This window comes from Gopherus evgoodei, chromosome 4, assembly GCF_007399415.2.
Source record: "Gopherus evgoodei ecotype Sinaloan lineage chromosome 4, rGopEvg1_v1.p, whole genome shotgun sequence".
NCBI classification, from domain to species: domain Eukaryota; kingdom Metazoa; phylum Chordata; order Testudines; family Testudinidae; genus Gopherus; species Gopherus evgoodei.
This window is the reverse complement of record NC_044325.1, coordinates 155,734,879-155,751,184: the sequence shown is the minus strand read 5'-3', so window position 1 is coordinate 155,751,184 and position 16,306 is coordinate 155,734,879. Positions and strand designations below refer to the sequence as shown.

Below are 16,306 nucleotides of genomic sequence, written 5' to 3'. Positions count from 1 at the left end.
GAAAGAAAAAATACATACAAATGGTCTCTCTGTATTAAGGTGACAAATACAGGGTCAATTGCTTAAAAGAATATTGAATAAACAGCCTTATTCAAAAAGAATACAAATCAAAGCACTCCAGCAACTATAGACATGTAAATACAAAAGAAACAAACTCTTTGGTACTCATAACTTGGAAACAGAAGATTAGAAAGCAGAAACTACTTCTCCAAAGCTCAGAGAAAAGCAGGCAGAAGACAAAGACTCAGCCACAAACTTCCCTCCACCCAGAGTTGAAAAAATCCGGTTTCCTGATTGGTCCTCTGGTCAGGTGCTTCAGGTGAAAGAGACATTAACCCACGGGCTCCCATTACACCAAGCATTGCACAGATCCTGCCCCCTCCCCAACCAATATTGGGGCCCCCACGAGGCTGGGTGCAGCAGAAATCCCCTCATCTGAGATCAGGGCCCCTGCTGCGCTGGGCAGAGACAGACCCTGACTGGCTGGGAGAGACTCATCCATCTCAGCAGCCACCCTGGGAGCTGGAGATATGAGCTCCCGTCTCCTACCCAGGACCCCGAATGCCATGGGGCTGGCTGGGTGGTTCCCTGTAGTTCTCTGGATGGGGCCACAGCCCCTGTCACTCACCTTCTCGCTCAGAAAGTCAGCATGGTCTGTGCGGGCTCTGTCCAGGACTCTCTGGTTGTGAAAGGTGATGGCCATCTGCATGGGGAGGACAAGGCTGGGGTGAGCGGCTGTTTATTTGGCTCCATCTCCACCTAGCGGCTGCAGCTTCCCCCACAGCAGCCTCACGTAACAAAGCGACGCCGCTAGCCAGTGGGGCAGATGTTTGGGGGTCCCAGTGCTGCTGGTCTCCAGTCCGACCCTCACGGCAGCCCAGCGTTGGCTCCGTTCCCTGACCCAGTGCAGTTGTGCACTTTCCTCTAGCCGAGGATTCTGGAAACCCTGCCCCAGGTGAGCTCGACCTGAGACGGATGCCAGACAGCATGTCAGTGACACCTGCTCTTAGAAGTCTGGCCGTATTTGGGGGCTTGCATTGACCTTCAGGAGACACATTTCGGGGGGGGGGGGGGGGGGGGGGGGACGACAAAATCTTGGTTAAGTCTTAATGTGGAGGGGCAATGACTCCAAAACAGTACCTGCTGTGGGCCTATTCTGCAGAGGTTATTGGGATGCAGTTATTCTGGAAAAGCTAGGCTGGTCTATTCCTCCCATGTAGATGGGCTTCCCCTCCCCAATTCCACTAGTAGATTGCATATGGGGAGGGGATAGCTCAGTGGTTTGAGCATTAGCCTGCTAAACCCAGGGTTGTGAGCTCAATCCTTGAGGGGGCCACTTAAGGATCTAGGGCAAAATCAGTACATGGTCCTGCTAGTGAAGGCAGGGGGCTGGACTTGATGACTTTTCAAGGTCCCTTCCAATTCCATGAGATTGGTATATCTCCTTGCAGGGGCCATTTAGGGAACTGGGATAAAAATCTATCTGGGGATTGGTCCTGCTTTGAGCAGGGGGTTAGACTAGATACTTCCTGAGGTTCCTTCCAACACTGAAATGCTATGAGCTTCCCCCCCCCAATTCCTCTATCAAACTTGCTTTGATCCACCAGAGTGCTTGGCCCCACCGTAGCGCTGCTTTACCGTGTTATATCAGGTTGTGTTATATCAGGGTAGAGATGTACAAACTATTCTATGTCAGACATTTTATGAAAGTATAAATGTAGTTAGTGCGTATGAATTTACGAGATTTTCTGTATGGTTGCAACTGAACTATGTTGTGAGTCTGAGAGTTGTCTGCTGCCAGTTCTCCAGTGACAGCAGAGGAGGGGATCCACTCCCGGAAGGTGTTAAATGACCATTAATCAGCGGGGGGAGTATAAACAAGGGATTTACAGTTATGTAAGAGCTGCGCAAGCATCACACGACGGGGGATCGCTCAAGTCTGTGACTCAGCAAAGCCCACCAGGGCATGTCTGGGCTGGTGCTTTCCAGACACATGGACCGAGGATATAAAATAGGGGACAGCGGCATCATGGCTTGGCCTTTCCTCTGCCCCAGCTATGCTGGAAGGAACAAGAGCGCTGGGAGGACAAAGACGTGAATGAGGGAGACTGGCCTCAGGCTTTGAGGGGAAGCCGGCGGATTAAGGATTATTACCCACCTGTAACCTCCTGTGGGGTGAGAAAAACTCTTTGACCAAGTGCTGGTTGGTCTAATAATGATTAAGATTTAAAGTCTGAGCTTATCTTTTATTTTCTTTGGTAACTATCCCTGACTTTTTGTGCCTACCACATATAATCACTGAAATCTCTCTTCCTGCAGTTAATAAACCTGTTTTATATTTTACCTAAAGTAGTTTGTTTTGATTGAAGTGCTGGGGAAATCTCAGCTCAGTTTGCAAAGGCTGGTGTGTGTCCTCTCCACAGCCAGGGAGGGGCAGACTGTGTAATAAACTTACACTGGTTGGGCTTCTGAGCTGGTCCAGTTCTGGGGTACAAGGCTGGGAGTTTGGGAGGTTTGCTGATGCCTTTCTCTGTGTGATTCATGAGTGGCCTTGAGTAAATCCTTCCCAGGCCAATCCCCTATAACCCAGTGCTGAGGGGAGAGGCCCTGGACCAGAGTCCAGGGAATGTGCCCAGGCTCTGCCCATGTGCCAAATTTAGTGGATTTTTGGCTGGCCCTGTCCCAGAGGAAAGGGAGAGGATTGAAGAGAAAGTACCAGTGGGGAGAGGTCAAAGCTCCCAGTCAGCCCGATTGACAGGGCAGGCAGGCCAATGAGGGAGTTCAGGAGCCCAGAGGCCTGTTCTCTGTGTGAGCTGGAGCTGCCGGAGCCAGAAGAGGGCAGAGCTAAGGGGAAAGCAGCAGCCTGAGCTGGGGCCGGGCAGAGCCAGGAGCTGGGACAGTGGAGGCCAGGGATACAGGGCTGACCTGTGGGAGGAGCCGTGGGGCCAGAGTCAGGATACCGGGTGCTGGCCGTGCCCCATGTAACATTGCAGCTGAGCCTGGTGAGTGGCTGGGGAGAGAGAGTGTGTGTGTGTGTGTGGGGCAGGGCTGGGCAGAGGGCCCCGTGCAGAGAGACATCGCCTGACGAGAGGCCTCGCTGGCCATACTCAGAGGACATGAAGCCACCAGGAGGACCAGTGCTGGGGAGAAGGGTCCTGCCCCCTAGAGCCTGAGGGCATAGGCACCGAATTTCTGATCTGCCAAGGGGTGCTCCACCCATGCCTCACCCCCACCCCACCCCTGCCCCCAACGTCCCAGCCCTGCCTGCTTCTTCCCACCCCTGCTCTGCCCCTGCCCCTTCTTCCCACCCCCTCCTCTGAGCACGCTGGGCCCTCGCTCCCCAGCACCTCCTAATGCCACGAAACAGCTGATCGGTGGCAGGCAGTAGGTGCTGGGAGACAGGAGGAGGTGCTGATCGGGGGGGCTGCTGACAGGCAGGAGGCCCTGGGGGGAGGGAGAGGTGTTGATAGGGGAGCTGTTGGTGGGTGCTAAGCACCCACCATTTTTTCTCCATCCCATCTGGAGCACCCGCAGCGTCGGCGCCTGAGGGCATGTGGGCACCGCCAGAGCAAAGATCTGACCCATGGTGTCACCGCAGAGCAACCCACAACCAGACTGGGGTGAAGTCTCCCAGGGACCCGGGGCCCAGACTTGTCAGGTTAGGAGGGGAGTCCACATGGGGAGTCCTGCAGGGCAGGGAGGCCTCTGGGTAAAGGGAACTGGAGCGAGGACTCGGGTCCATTCACCGTCCAGTGCTACTGGGCCCTGCAGAACCAAACGGCTCTAGGGAGAGACCCCAAGAGCCCAGCCTGGCTCAGGGCCCCGGTTACGGAACTAGAGAATGAAAGTGAAAGTGGGACGGAGCAGGGAGCGGCCAGCCGGGCTCCGTGCAGAGACAGACCCGCAGAGAGCCAGGGAGGCGGAGGGGGAAACATAGAGACAAACGGAGACATTGAATTAACTTTGGGGTCTGCGCTGGAGTCTGCTCACCGCGGTGAGCTACAGGGGAAGAGTTGTGGGAAGGGGGAGCCCAGGGCTGGGATAGCAGGGACTGTGGGTCAGGAGGGAGGGGCACCGGCAGAGCTGCGGGGGGGCAGGGCAGGGCTAGCAGGGACCACAGGTTGGGATTGAGGGGCACCGGCAAAGCTGGGTGGAGCCCAGGGCTGGGCTAGCAGGGGCTGCGGGTCAGGAGTGAGGGGCACTGGCAGAGCTTGCGGGGGGCAGGGCTGGGCTAGCAGGGGCTGTGGGTTGGGAATGAGGGGCACCGGCAGAGCTGGGGGGGATGGGGGATGGGCTAGCAGGGGCTGAGGGGCAGGTCTGAGGGGGTCTTCCTTGATTCCAACCTCTCAGCACTGAGATGCAGCTGCCTCGGGGCGGGGGGAGGCGGGCAGCTGGGCAACCTTCTAGGGTGACTCTGGGGATAGGACCTGACTCCTGGCCTGGGTTGTGAGCTGCAGGGCGGGAGGGGCTGGTGGTGGACAGCCCAATCTGGGAGGTAACCATGTGGGCTCTGTGGGTGGGGGCAAAAGCACCCCTCACCCCTCACTACCAAACCCTAGCCCCATGTCACCACGATCAGCAGCACCAGACCCTCTGTCATCAGCCCAGTCCTACTCTTCAGCGCTGTCCCCCGGACCTGCCGCCTCCACCTCCCATCAGGGCATCCCCGCCCAGCTCCCTCCATTGTTCCCGTCTGCTTGTGGGACATAGAGATGCAGAAGGGAGAGGGGTGGAGATCAACCGGCAACTGCCCATGTGCCTGAGTCTGCAGAGAGCCTGAACCTATCGCTCAGAGAGGAGGGAACTGTTCTGAATATGTCTCTAAGGGGCAGGACTGGCGCAACCACAGGCAGTTGGGCTTGGACTGCTGGGAGGAGGGCAGCCTCTGTGTGGGGGTGGTTTCCAGGTAGCCCATTCTACAGCTCCACAGTGCCCCCTGCACGTGATTCTGTAGGGGGGGTGCTGCGTCCCCACAACTAGTGATCAAACACAGGAAGGAACTGGGGGGGTGGAGTGAAAATGTTGCAGTGGGAGACGAAGCCACCGAGCGTCTCAAAGAGAATCCGAGAAATGTGGGGCTGGAAGGGACTTGGAGAGGGCATCAAGTCCTGCCTCCGGCACTGAGGCAGTGCCAAGGAAATCTAGACCGGTCCTGACCGGCGTGTGTCCTCCAACGACGGGGATCCCGCAACCTCCCTGGAAGCCTGGTCCAGAGTGGAGCTACCCTGAGAGTTAGGGACGTTTGTCCTAATTCCCAGCCCCTTGCTGCAAGCTAAGCTGCTTCCTTCTGGCCCCCCCACCCCCGTCGCTGGACACGAAGCACAAGCACTCCCCGGCCTCTTTAGAGGGACCCTTGTTCTCCCATCCCAGCTCAGCCATCTCTTCCCCAGGCTGAACGCAGCCAGGGCCTGCAGCCGCCCCTCGCTGGCACGTGAATGGATTTGTCCTGGACATGGGAGAAGGGAATGTGCATAGAAGTGTTTTATGTCTACACTGAGCCCTGCTAGCCCCCCACCCTACAACCCACTAGCTCCCACTCCCCTCCCAGAGCCAGGGAGAGAACCCAGGAGTCCTGGCTCCCAGTCCCCCCTCCTCCCAGAACTGGGGAGAGAATCCAGGAGCCCTGGCTCCCAGCCCTCCCTGCTCTAACCCACTAGACCCCACTCCCCTCCCAGAGCTGGGGAGAGAATCCAGGAGTCCTGGCTCCCAGCCCCCCTCCTCTAACCCACTAGACCCCACTCCCCTCCCAGAGCTGGGGAGAGAATCCAGGAGTCCTGGCTCCCAGTCCCCCCTCCTCTAACCCACTAGACCCCACTCCCCTCCCAGAACTGGGGAGAGAATCCAGAAGTCCTGGCTCCCAGACCGCTGCTCTAACCCACTAGACCTCACTCGCCTCCCAGAACTGGGAAGAGAATCTAGGAGTCCTCGCTGCCAGCCCCACCCATGAGACTCCACCCACTCCCCTCCCAGAACTGGGGAGAGAACCCAGAAATCCTGGCTCCCAGTGCCCCACCTCCTCTAACCACTAGACATCACTTCCTTTCCCAATCCAGGAATAGAACCCAGGAGTCCTGGCTCCCAGCTCCCCTGCTCTAACCACTAGACACCACTCCCATCCCAGACCCACAGAGAGAACCCAGGAGTCCTGGCTCTCCTCCCAGCCCCCACCTCCCAGTGGCTATTAATATCCTCCGCTGTGGCTACACCCCTCCCACGCCCTGTAGCCAATCTCCGGGGTGTCAGAGCCGGGCTGCGGGGCAGGAGGAAATAGAAGCCACCTGACTTTTTACTTTCGTTTCCCCAGGCGAAAATCTTGGACACTGGCAGAGCGAGCAGTGGGGCAGGTAACGGGGGGCAACTACCATCCCCAGGGGGCAGGCTCGTCCCCCACAACCCACCTGAGACCTGAATTGCTGGTTTCGAAGCAGTGGCACCTGGGAGGCACCTCAGGTAAATCCCAGCCACTCCCCAGACTCTGGCTGGGGCTGGGGCCCGGCCCCTGGCCCCACCAGCGCAGCCCCGCGGACCCCCGCGCGGCCAGCCGCGCCCGGCCGCCAATCCCCAGATCTGCTTTAAAAATCCCGAGAGGCTGAAAATCCCGCTGCGCCCGGGGGCGCAAAGCAGAGCAGGCTTTCCCTAGGCGTGACGGCTGGAGACGTGGGATTTCCTCCTTCAACAGAGACGGAAATTAATAGTGTTTAGTGCCATAGAGCCCGGACACCTGGGTTCTCTCCTGGCTCTGGGAGGGGAGTGAGGTCTAGTGGGTTGGGGATGTGAGCTAGGACTCCTGGTTTCAATCACGAGGTCTAGTGGGTTGTGGGGGCTGGGAGCCAGGACTCCTGGGTTCTCTCCCTGGCTCTGGGAGGGGAGTAGGGGTTAGTGGGTTAGAGCAGGGGGGCCTGGGAGCCAGGACTCCTGGGTTCTCTCCCCAGCTCTGGGAAGGGAGTGGGTTAGAGCAGAGGGGGCTGGGAGCCAGGACTCCTGGGTTCTCTCCCCAGCTCTGGGAAGGGAGTGGGTTAGAGCAGAGGGGGCTGGGAGCCAGGACTCCTGGGCTCTCTGTGTGGCTCTGGGAGGGGAGGGGTTTAGAACAGGGAGGGAAAGGAGCTGGGACCCTGGGCTCTGGGTGCAGTGGGGCTGTGGCATGAGGCTCTGGCCACAGGGTTTGCTCATTTCTTGGGGTGCTAGTGGGGATGGGGGGTGTCCCCTGTACACAAGGAGAGCACTGGGGCACTCAGAGCTCAAGAAGTGGGATTAGGACATGGAGTGTCTCAGCCCTGCTCTGTGCCTCAGTTTCCTCCTCTGTCAGCCCCCCTGTTTTAGCAGAGTGGGTGTGAGGGGGCTACTCCCTTGGTGCCCTGTTATCTCAGTTCTCCAGCAGAGTTTGGCTTTAGCCCCAGCCCAGGAGGAGGGGAAAGTGGAGCTCGGCCTGTCACCCGCCGCATTATGGGAAATGCGAACAATAAAGGGTGAGTGCTCCAGTTCCACCCAATTCAGGTGTAACTTGTTTCAGAGCTGGGGCTAGAGCCCCCGAATCCTGGCTCCCAGCCCCTCTGACCTGTCCCCTACATCCCCTCCCTAAGCTGGGATAGAACCCAGGAGTCCTGGCTCCCAGCCCCTCCCCGAGCTGGGCTAGAACCCAGGAGTCCTGGCTCCCCGCCCCTCCCCGAGCTGGGCTAGGACCCAGGAGTCCTGGCTCCCGGCCCCTCCCCGAGCTGGGCTACAACCCAGGAGTCCTGGCTCCCCGCCCCTCCCCGAGCTGGGCTAGAACCCAGGAGTCCTGGCTCCCCGCCCCTCCCCGAGCTGGGCTACAACCCAGAAGTCCTGGCTCCCGGCCCCTCCCCGAGCTGGGATAGGAACCAGGAGTCCTGGCTCCCGGCCCCTCCCCAGGCTGGGATAGAACCCAGGAGTCCTGGCTCACAGGCCCCCTGCTGTGTGTCTCCCAGGCCAATCCCACCCCCCTCCTTGAAGCCACCTCCACAGGGGATGGTGAAGCGACTCCAGGAGGACGTCACCTGCTCCATCTGCCTGGACATCTTGGAGGACCCTGTCTCCATCGACTGTGGCCACAACTTCTGCCGGGGCTGCCTCGTGGCTCACTGGAGCGGGGTCTCGGCCTCGGGGTCCCAGTGCCCGGAGTGCCGGGCTCCCTGCTCCAGGGGCAGGATGATCCCAGACACATGTGTCAAAAGCCTGGTGGAGAAAATCAGAGACCTGCCGTGCAAAGAGACACTGACAGCAACAGGGAGCCCTGAGGTGGGAGCAGCCCTGGTTGGTCCAGAGATGCAGCCACCTCTGGGGTGGGCAGCTGAGGAACAGCCACATGCCACACCCTACAGCACAGCACCTCCTAGCCCCAGGCTAGGGCCCTGGGGTCAGAGGGAAGGCTGGCTAATGGGATTCCTGTGTCCCTTTAGCAATGGGTCCGGTCCCTGGGCTGATAAGTGGGGAGCTGGACCTCCGGGCTCAGACCTCCTGATAAGAAATTAACCACCAAGCAAACAACCTGCGACTCCATCCAGGGGGCTGGGTGAGGGGACTAGCTGGCTGGAAGGTGGGGTGGAGCGGAGAGGATGGGACATGGGGCCTTTCCCCTCTAGGGGGCACTGGCTTGGATCTGGCCCAGGGTGGGACAGGCTGGTTCAGGGGATGGGAATGGGGCTCTGATCTAGGGCACAGGGGACTCACCGTCTCAGGGGTGGGGTCCCAGCTCTGACCCTGCTCTGTCCCTGCAACAGGGGCCAGGGGCTCAGCCGGAGCCGGGGCGCCCGGTGCAGCTGGTGCGTCTGGACGAGGAAGGGGGCCTGACGCTGGATGAGGAGGCCCTGAGCCGCTGCCTGGAGCAGGGTGGGGTGGGGGACGCCCCCGTTTGCCTGGTGTCCATCGTCGGGGAGCAGCGCCGGGGCAAATCCTTCCTGCTGAACTACCTGCTGCGCCGGCTCCAGAACCTGGTGAGTGCAGCCCTGATCCCCTCCCAGAGCCAGGAAGAGAACCCAGGAGTCCTGGCTCCCAGCTCCCCTCTGCTCTAACCACTAGACCCCACTCCCCTCCCACAGGGCAGTGTGTGGGGATGGGAGCCCTAGGGTGGCTGGTATCTCACCCCTCCCTATCTCACGCTGTCTGAGCAGTGGTCTGAACTCCTGCCCCCTGCTGGAGGGGCTCAGACCAGCACAAATCTGTGACCTGTGTCCCCTGACCACGTCCTGTCAGCTGTGTCAGGGGGGTGGGGAGCCGTGTGTGCGTCTGGAGCCTCGTCCTCAGCCTGAGGCTGCCTGGCCATTATCTTCCCAGTGCACCGGTCCCCACGCTACCTGCCTGCTAATAAAATACCCACAGTCCCCCTGCACTAATTGCCCCTCCCCCCGTGTCTCCCTCCCCCCCCCCAGGATGTGAAGGACGGATCCTGGATGGGCCGGGAGGAGGAGCCCCTGGAGGGGTTCGAGTGGCGAATTGGCGCCCGCAGTGTCACCAAGGGGGTGTGGGCCTGGAGTCAGCCCTTCTGGGTCCCCACCGAGTGGGGGAAGGTGAGTGGAAGGGGGGGGGAAATGGGGTGGGGGAATGAGTGACCCCATCAGATCTCTACTTGGGGGAGCAGAGCAGACAGAGGCTGGGGGGGATCTGTGACCGGGGCCTGGGAGGGGAGGCAGGGAACCCAGTGCCCCTCTGGGGTTGGGTCTCACTCGGTGCTGGCACATGCAGGGGGCAGATCGGGGAGCTGGTGTGTGACCCTGGCCCATGCCCCCCCGCAGGTGGCCGTGCTGCTGGTCGACACTGAGGGCTCCATGGACATTGCCAGAGGCACAGAGACCAGCGTGAAACTCTCCGCCCTCTCCATGCTGCTTGGCTCCTACCAGGTAGGCACCAGGGGGCGCTGTGCTGCAGGGAGTGGGGCAGGGCTCAGCGGGGGGCGCTCTGCCCTGGCAGCCAGGGCTGGCCCCAATGCCCCAGTGCGGCACTAGGGGGCGCTGTGCTGTGGGGAACGGGGCAGTGCTCAGTAGGGGGCGCTCTCCCCTGGCAGCCAGGGCTGGCCCTGATGCCCCAGGTTGGCCCTAGGGGGCGCTTTGCTGTGGGGAGAGGGTCATGCTGGTTTCTGCATCTAGCCCTGTCCTCTCTCATTACTTGCAGATCCTGAATGTTTCCAGCCAGATAAAGGACCCTGATCTGGAATATCTGGAGGTGAAGGATGCAGCGCCATTCTCATACAGCCCCAATGGGGTTGTCTGCCCATTCTACAGCTGGGGAAACTGAGGGCCAGAGAGAATCAGTGACTTGCCTGAGGTCACATGGGTGGAACAGTCAGAGATAGAACCCAGGAGTTGTGGCTCCCAGCACTGTCTGCTCTAACCACTAGACCCCACTCCTCTCCCAAAACTGGGGATAGAACCCTGGAGTCGTGGCTCCCAGCACTGTCTGCTCTAACCACTAGATCACACTCTTCTCCCAGAGCTGGGGATAGAACCCAGGAGTCCTGGGGCTGTATCCAGGAGGGCCCAGCTTCTGTGCTGCTCCAGGGGCTGGAGCTCGCCTCTGCCTGTGCTCCAGGCTTACTGAGAACAGGGGTGTTGCCAGGACTCTGGGAACGTCTCAGTATTTGGCATCTTGGTCTATTCTGTTCCTGCCATTGGTGGGCATGGGGGCAAATAGAGCCCCTGGCATGGGGCAGGGGAGAGGGGAACCTCGGCATGCAGTTCTGCTCTTTGGCCCCTAGGTGTCTCTGCACCACAGGGGAAAGCTGTTGGACCCTGGTAACAGACCGAGACCAGGCTGGAGCTGGTGTGTGTGTGTGTGTGTGTGTGTGTTGGTAGGATTTCCACTCCCACCCACCCCCAGGGCACACTCTGCCTCCCTGCCCCAGAGATCCCAGCCCCAGACTCACCCCCCTGGCCTCTCCGCTCTGCAGATGTTTCTGCACGTGGCCGAAGAGGTGGGAAAGGAATACGAGCTGGAGTCCATTCAGGTGAGACAACATTCCCCCCCCATCCCTTGCCCTGCCCTGCATGGGATGCTCCTGCCCCACACCCGAGGGGTTCACCCGTCCCCTCCTGACATCGTCCTGTCTCCCCTGCAGCACCTAGACCTGCTGGTGCGGGACTGGAGCAGCTCTGTGGTCCTTGGAAGCGACGGTGGGGAGGAGCATCTGAGAGACGTCCGACAGGTGACTGGGGGGAATGGGATGTGGGGCCTTTGCCCTCTGGGGGGTGCTGGCTCCGATCCGGCCCCATGGCGAGGGCCTGGCTGGCTCTGGGAGCAGGGAATTGGGGTCCTGGGGTATTTCTCTCTGTTGATGTCTCACTTTGCCGATTTTGCCCTGGTTCCGTCAGATGCTGGAGGCGACATCCCCTTGCAAACACCCCAGGGCCCTGGAAGTGCTGAGCAGAAGCAGCAGCCGCTGTTACCTGATGCCCTTCCCTGGCAAGCGGATCATGACTGGAAACCAGGGAAGCCTGAGAGGTAACGGATCCGGGACAGAGGCTCTGAGCCTGGGCAATGTGGCATCTCTGGCTCTGCTGGGGAATGGGCTGTGGGGGGACACTCCGGTTCCGGGTTCATTGCCATCTCCCTTCTCTTCGCAGACATGGATGAGGATTTCCGGGACAGCCTGAGGGACTATGTCACCACCCTGGTGGGCTCGGTCGGTCAGCACGTCTGGAGGGACCGGCATGGGGCGCTGCTCACTGGGACACAGCTCGCTGCCAAGATAAAGGTGGGGATTGGTCTCAGTAGGGGGCGCTCTCCCCTGGCAGTCAGGGCGGTACCCAATACCCTGTGGTGGCACTAGGAGGCGCTGTGCTGCGGGGTGGCAGGCCTGTAGGGACGCTCTCCCCTGGCAGTCAGGGCGGTACCAATACCCCATGGTGGCACTAGGGGGCGCTGTGCTGCAGGGAGCGGAGTGGGGGGTTTGTAGGGACGCTTTCCCCTGGCAGTCATGGCTGCCCGCACTACCCCATGGTGGCACTAGGGGCGCTGTGCTGTGGGGAGCAGGGTGGGGGCTTAGGCCTTTTGCTGAATTTTTGTTAATTAAGAATTGGGGTGGTATTTATATCCTAGCAGAAACCCAGCTTGGATGATTCTGCTGAGCCTTCCTACATCATCCAAGGAAGTTCTTCATTTCCCCCGCCAAACTGATTCCCACGGTTGTCTTATGGCCATTCCCCAGCTGCCCTGCCCCAGAGGTGGCTGCATCTCAGCGCCGGGCGAGCCGTCCCCATATTCACATTTTCCTAAGCTCTGTGGAGTCTGTATTGTGATTTCTTGTGCTTTCCTTGCAGAAATTCTCTGATCTGATGAAGAAACATCACTGTGGCTTCTCCTCTCCCGCTCAGGTACCTTCTCTGTCCGTCTCTGCCCCTGACCTGATCCAGGGATGTGTCCCACCTCCTGAATTCACTTCCGATGTAAAACTGCTTCCTACTTTTGTCTTACTGCTGCTGCCTCGCCTGAAAGGTGGCTGCATCTCCATGTCGGGCAAGCCATCCCCGTGTGGGGTTGCTGTGAGGCTATTCCCCAGCTGCCTCACCCCAGAAGTGGCTGCATTAGGGGTGTGTGTGTGTGTGTGTGTGTGCGCGCGCGTGTGTGTGTGCGCGCGCGCACGCGTGTCCATATGCTCCACCCCAGAGGTAGCTGCATCTCAGGAGTGTGTTACCACTTGTTGGAAAATTTGTTTTTTTTCCCCTGCAGACAAATTTGAGTTTCTGTTGAAATATCAAAAGCCGAAATACTTCGATCTGGAAATGTCTCTGTGGTGTCTCATGGGAATAATAGTTTGGCTCAGCATGCTCCTTTTTCTCCCCATAAATCAGCTCTCTGATGGGACTGCAGCTCCCATGATGCACCAGAGAGGAGGGAGGTGATGCATCATGGGAGTCCATGGCTGTGGGGCATCATGGGTCTTGTAGTTTGGGTGCCTGGCTTCAGGCTGAGCTGCCGAAGTGGCTCATGGGAGTTGTAGTTTCACACTGGCTAGTGGCGTCGCTCTGTTACATGAGGTTGCTGCGGTGGGAGCTGCCGGGGGCCCCATAAGCTGTGACTCACCCTACTCTTGTCCTCCCCGTGCAGATGGCCATCGCCTTCCACAACCAGAGAGTCCTGGACAGAGCCCACGCAGACCACGCTCTCTTTCTCAAGGAGAAGGTGAGTTGGGGGGTGTGTCTGAGTTTCTTTGGGCCTCAGTTTCCCCATCTGTCAAAGTGAGAGAATGACCCTGCATTCGGGGGTTTTAGCCTGTGAGCTTTTGGGGGCAGGGATGGTCTCTCGCTGAATTTGTGTGCTGGGCCTGGCGCAATGGGGGGCCCCGACCCCAGTCCAGGTCTGTTCCACACTGGCGCGAGGGGGTACCCCCATCTCACTCCCGGATTGTGTCCTGCTCGGCGCGATGGGGGCCCCCATCTCGGTCAGGGGGTGGGGTCTGTTCAGCTCTTGCCCCATCTAACGCTCTTGGCCATCTCCTCTCCTGGTGGGCGCAGGACGGCGACTCCCAGAATATGTTTACCTGCCTGAAGGTGTGGCCGAGCAAGATGACAGAGCAGTTTGCGGAGCGGCGCGGGCACTTGCTGTGGCGATGCCGGACGGACATGCAGGAGCCGGCACCGGAGAAAGAGGCCCTGCTGACGGAGCTGGAGGATTTGCTGACACAGGAGGCTGAGACCTTCCTGAAGACCTACGGGAAGCGCTTCAAGAAATTCGCCATTGTGGCGGGCGTGGGGGTGGGGGCGCTGGTTCTGGGACCGGTGGGCGGAGCTGCCGGCGCCGGGATCGCTGGTGCTGTCATTGCTGCCGAGGCGGCTGGGGCGCTCGCCTTGACTGAGGTGGTGGCCATAGGGGTTGGGACGGGCGCTGCAGCTGGGATTGTCGTGGGTGGGGGCGTGGGCGGGGGAATTGGTGGGAACATCGCCCGGAAGGATAGGCAGAGGGCTGAGGCTGCTGGTGGTGGGAGGGAGGAGGAGGACAGAACTGAGGATCTATCCGATGACAGCCCCCTGATCTGATCGGCGTGTCCCTCTCCCCCCGAATCTGAGGCTGACAAATGGGGTGACGGGGCTGCAGCGTGGCCCAAACACGTCCCCCAGAAGCCACCCCAGAGCAGGGAGCCGTCGCCCACAGCTTCTAAGAAGGGACATTTTAGATCCTCTCGTCTGACCTGCTGTGCCACCCAGGCTGGAGAACGCCGCCGACTTCCCCTTGCGTTGGGCCCGACATCTCCTGTTGCACTAAACCATCTCCCGGAAGGCGGCCAGTCTGGCTCAGAAACCAGAAGAGACAGAGACCTCACCGCTTTCCCACTGATAAATCACTCGCGCTGTGAAAAATCCGATGCCTCGTTTCTGATGGGAGTTTGTCCGGCTTTAACTTCCAGCCCTCGGTTCTCGCTCTGCCTTCCTGCGACGTTGCAGGGCCACTCTGGCTGTAACGTGAAATGCTTAGAAACGCCTGGCTGATGGTCCTGTCCCGAGATCACGTGCTGAGGTGACAACAGGCGCCAGGCTGAGTTCCTACAACGGCAGTCGTGTGGTCCGGTCCTGGGGGACAGATCTCCAGCCGCCCCTCTGAGCGGGAAGGCGGGTTCTGGGGAGAGGGCACAGGAAGATGTGGGTTCCCTGCTCTGCCAGAGACTTTGACCTTGGCCAAGTCCCTTAGTTTCTCTGTGCCTCATATTCCCATCTGTCTAATGGGTAATAATGCATTGGAAGATGGTGAGGGGTTTGAGCTCCACTGACAGAAAACGCTACCCAAGAAACAGGCATCGTTATTTATTCCGGGGGAGGGCTATAAAACCATCTGAAGCTAAAGGGAATTGTTTCTACACCCATGAATGTACGCCGAGCAGGGGACCCCTTTGGCCATCTCCACAGGAAGGCTCAGCTCCTACCCCTCAGCGCTGGAGAAAGGCCAGGACTTGGGTATGGGGATTTCCAACCAATGAGACCTCGGGCTAGTGGGATGCTCCAGCTGTTCCACGCCAGCCTCCGCAGGCACCTACGATCCAACAGAGCTCAGAAGCGTGAGGTACGGGGTCAGCTCCATCCTGGCCTGTCCGTGGTGAGTCGGGAGCGCCCCTTCCCCTGACAGATTCCAAGGCCTGGGTAACACAGGCACGACCCTGCCCTGAATTAATTCCTGTTTGAACTAGAGCGACCTGTTAGAGAAACTTCCCATCTTGATTTAAAAATGGCCAGTGAGGGAGAATCTGCCACAACCCTCGGGGAATTGTTCCAGTTGTTCTCACTGTTAAAAATTTCTTCCTTACTTCCAGTCTGAGTTTTGTCTAGCTTCAGCGTCCAGCCATTGGCGCATGTTAGACCTTTCTGTGCTAGACTGAAGGACCCATTATCAAATAATTGTTTCCCCGGTGGGTACTTTATGCCCTGGGATCTAGTCACCCCTTAACCTGCTCTTTGAGTCCTATCTTCCTAAGAACTACTTGGAAACCTAATATCCAGGGCTGTAGGTTTTCAGAGGCTGGACCTCTCGGTATGTAGCAAGAGAGAATAGAAGTCACGTGAGACTATGGTCTGCAAAGTGTTCAATGGGAGAGGTTAGGGTTGTTCTGCTGGAAGGTGGCCAGGCAACGGGTTGTGGGTGCAGGATGGTCTCAGAGCAATGGCGGCATTTAACCATTCTCCTTTGTGCCCAACAGGAGAAAAGATATTTGGGGTATTGTGTTAGGGGGTCAATGTACAGATGAGCATGTGCGTGTGTTGGAGCACCTGTAAATGACCGCCGTGGGGAGTGTTAAAGCCTAATCTCCCAGATTTAAATAACACTGAAGTTCTGACTCATCGAACCTTGAATGGTGAGTTCCTAGTTTTGGGACAAGTCTCCACAGAAACCGTCAGTTCTAATTCGGTTAGGGGAAGATGCAACTTCTGGTTAATGGAAGGGCTTTAAAATGCTCCAGGGGGGAATTCTGCACCAAAAAATTAAAAATCCTGCACATAGTTTAAAATTCTGCATATTTTGTTTGTCAAAATAACACTATATAATCACACCAGTTTCCATTATTTTGGTAATTTATTTCAAAATACCCGTCAGCAAGTATTTCTGTACGTGTGTGTGTGCACGCGCGCGTGTGCACACACACACACACTCTCTCTCTCTCTCTCTCTTTTTCCCCCCAAGAGTAGAAAGTTGAAAAAACCCTGAAAACTCTGTTCCTGCTTCTCTGTCCCCTCACCCCGCGCGCAGATGGGTGCCAGACACTCAGCCCCCTCATCTAGATGTAAGGCCCTCCCCAGCCCAGCCACTCACACCTCCCCCACACCGAGCCCAGCCACTGCCCGCCCAGACCAGACACACACAGACCCTACCCTGC

The 16,306-nt window shown here is 58.8% G+C and overlaps 1 protein-coding gene across 9 annotated transcripts; it reads left to right on the top strand.

Moving 5' to 3' along the window:
* Positions 1–3,725: 3,725 nt before the first annotated feature.
* On the top strand, positions 3,726–15,940 carry LOC115651132 (RING finger protein 112-like). 9 transcript variants are annotated; one of them, XM_030562043.1, is made up of 15 exons: positions 3,726–3,994; positions 6,305–6,344; positions 7,392–7,466; positions 7,944–8,268; positions 8,736–8,948; positions 9,384–9,521; positions 9,747–9,851; positions 10,123–10,173; positions 10,898–10,954; positions 11,066–11,152; positions 11,319–11,448; positions 11,571–11,701; positions 12,267–12,320; positions 13,054–13,128; positions 13,461–15,940. In XM_030562043.1, the coding sequence occupies exons 3-15, from the start codon at positions 7,444–7,446 to the stop codon at positions 13,980–13,982; spliced, it is 1,911 nt and encodes a 636-aa protein (XP_030417903.1). In that variant the 5' UTR covers positions 3,726–3,994; positions 6,305–6,344; positions 7,392–7,443; the 3' UTR covers positions 13,983–15,940. The 9 variants fall into 9 exon arrangements, with proteins under 9 accessions (XP_030417903.1, XP_030417902.1, XP_030417899.1 ...); XM_030562042.1 differs by having other exon boundaries at positions 7,368–7,466; XM_030562039.1 differs by having other exon boundaries at positions 3,892–3,994; positions 7,307–7,466.
* The last annotated feature ends 366 nt before the right edge of the window (positions 15,941–16,306 follow it).

Bases quoted from the DNA above. Each gene is read 5' to 3' on its own strand.
- LOC115651132 (XM_030562043.1), top strand. From the start codon at position 7,444: ATGGGAAATGCGAACAATAAAGG. The intron at 10,174-10,897 runs GTGAAGGATGCA...TCCGCTCTGCAG, and splicing joins CTGATCTGGAATATCTGGAG to ATGTTTCTGCACGTGGCCGA. The intron at 10,955-11,065 runs GTGAGACAACAT...TCTCCCCTGCAG, and splicing joins ACGAGCTGGAGTCCATTCAG to CACCTAGACCTGCTGGTGCG.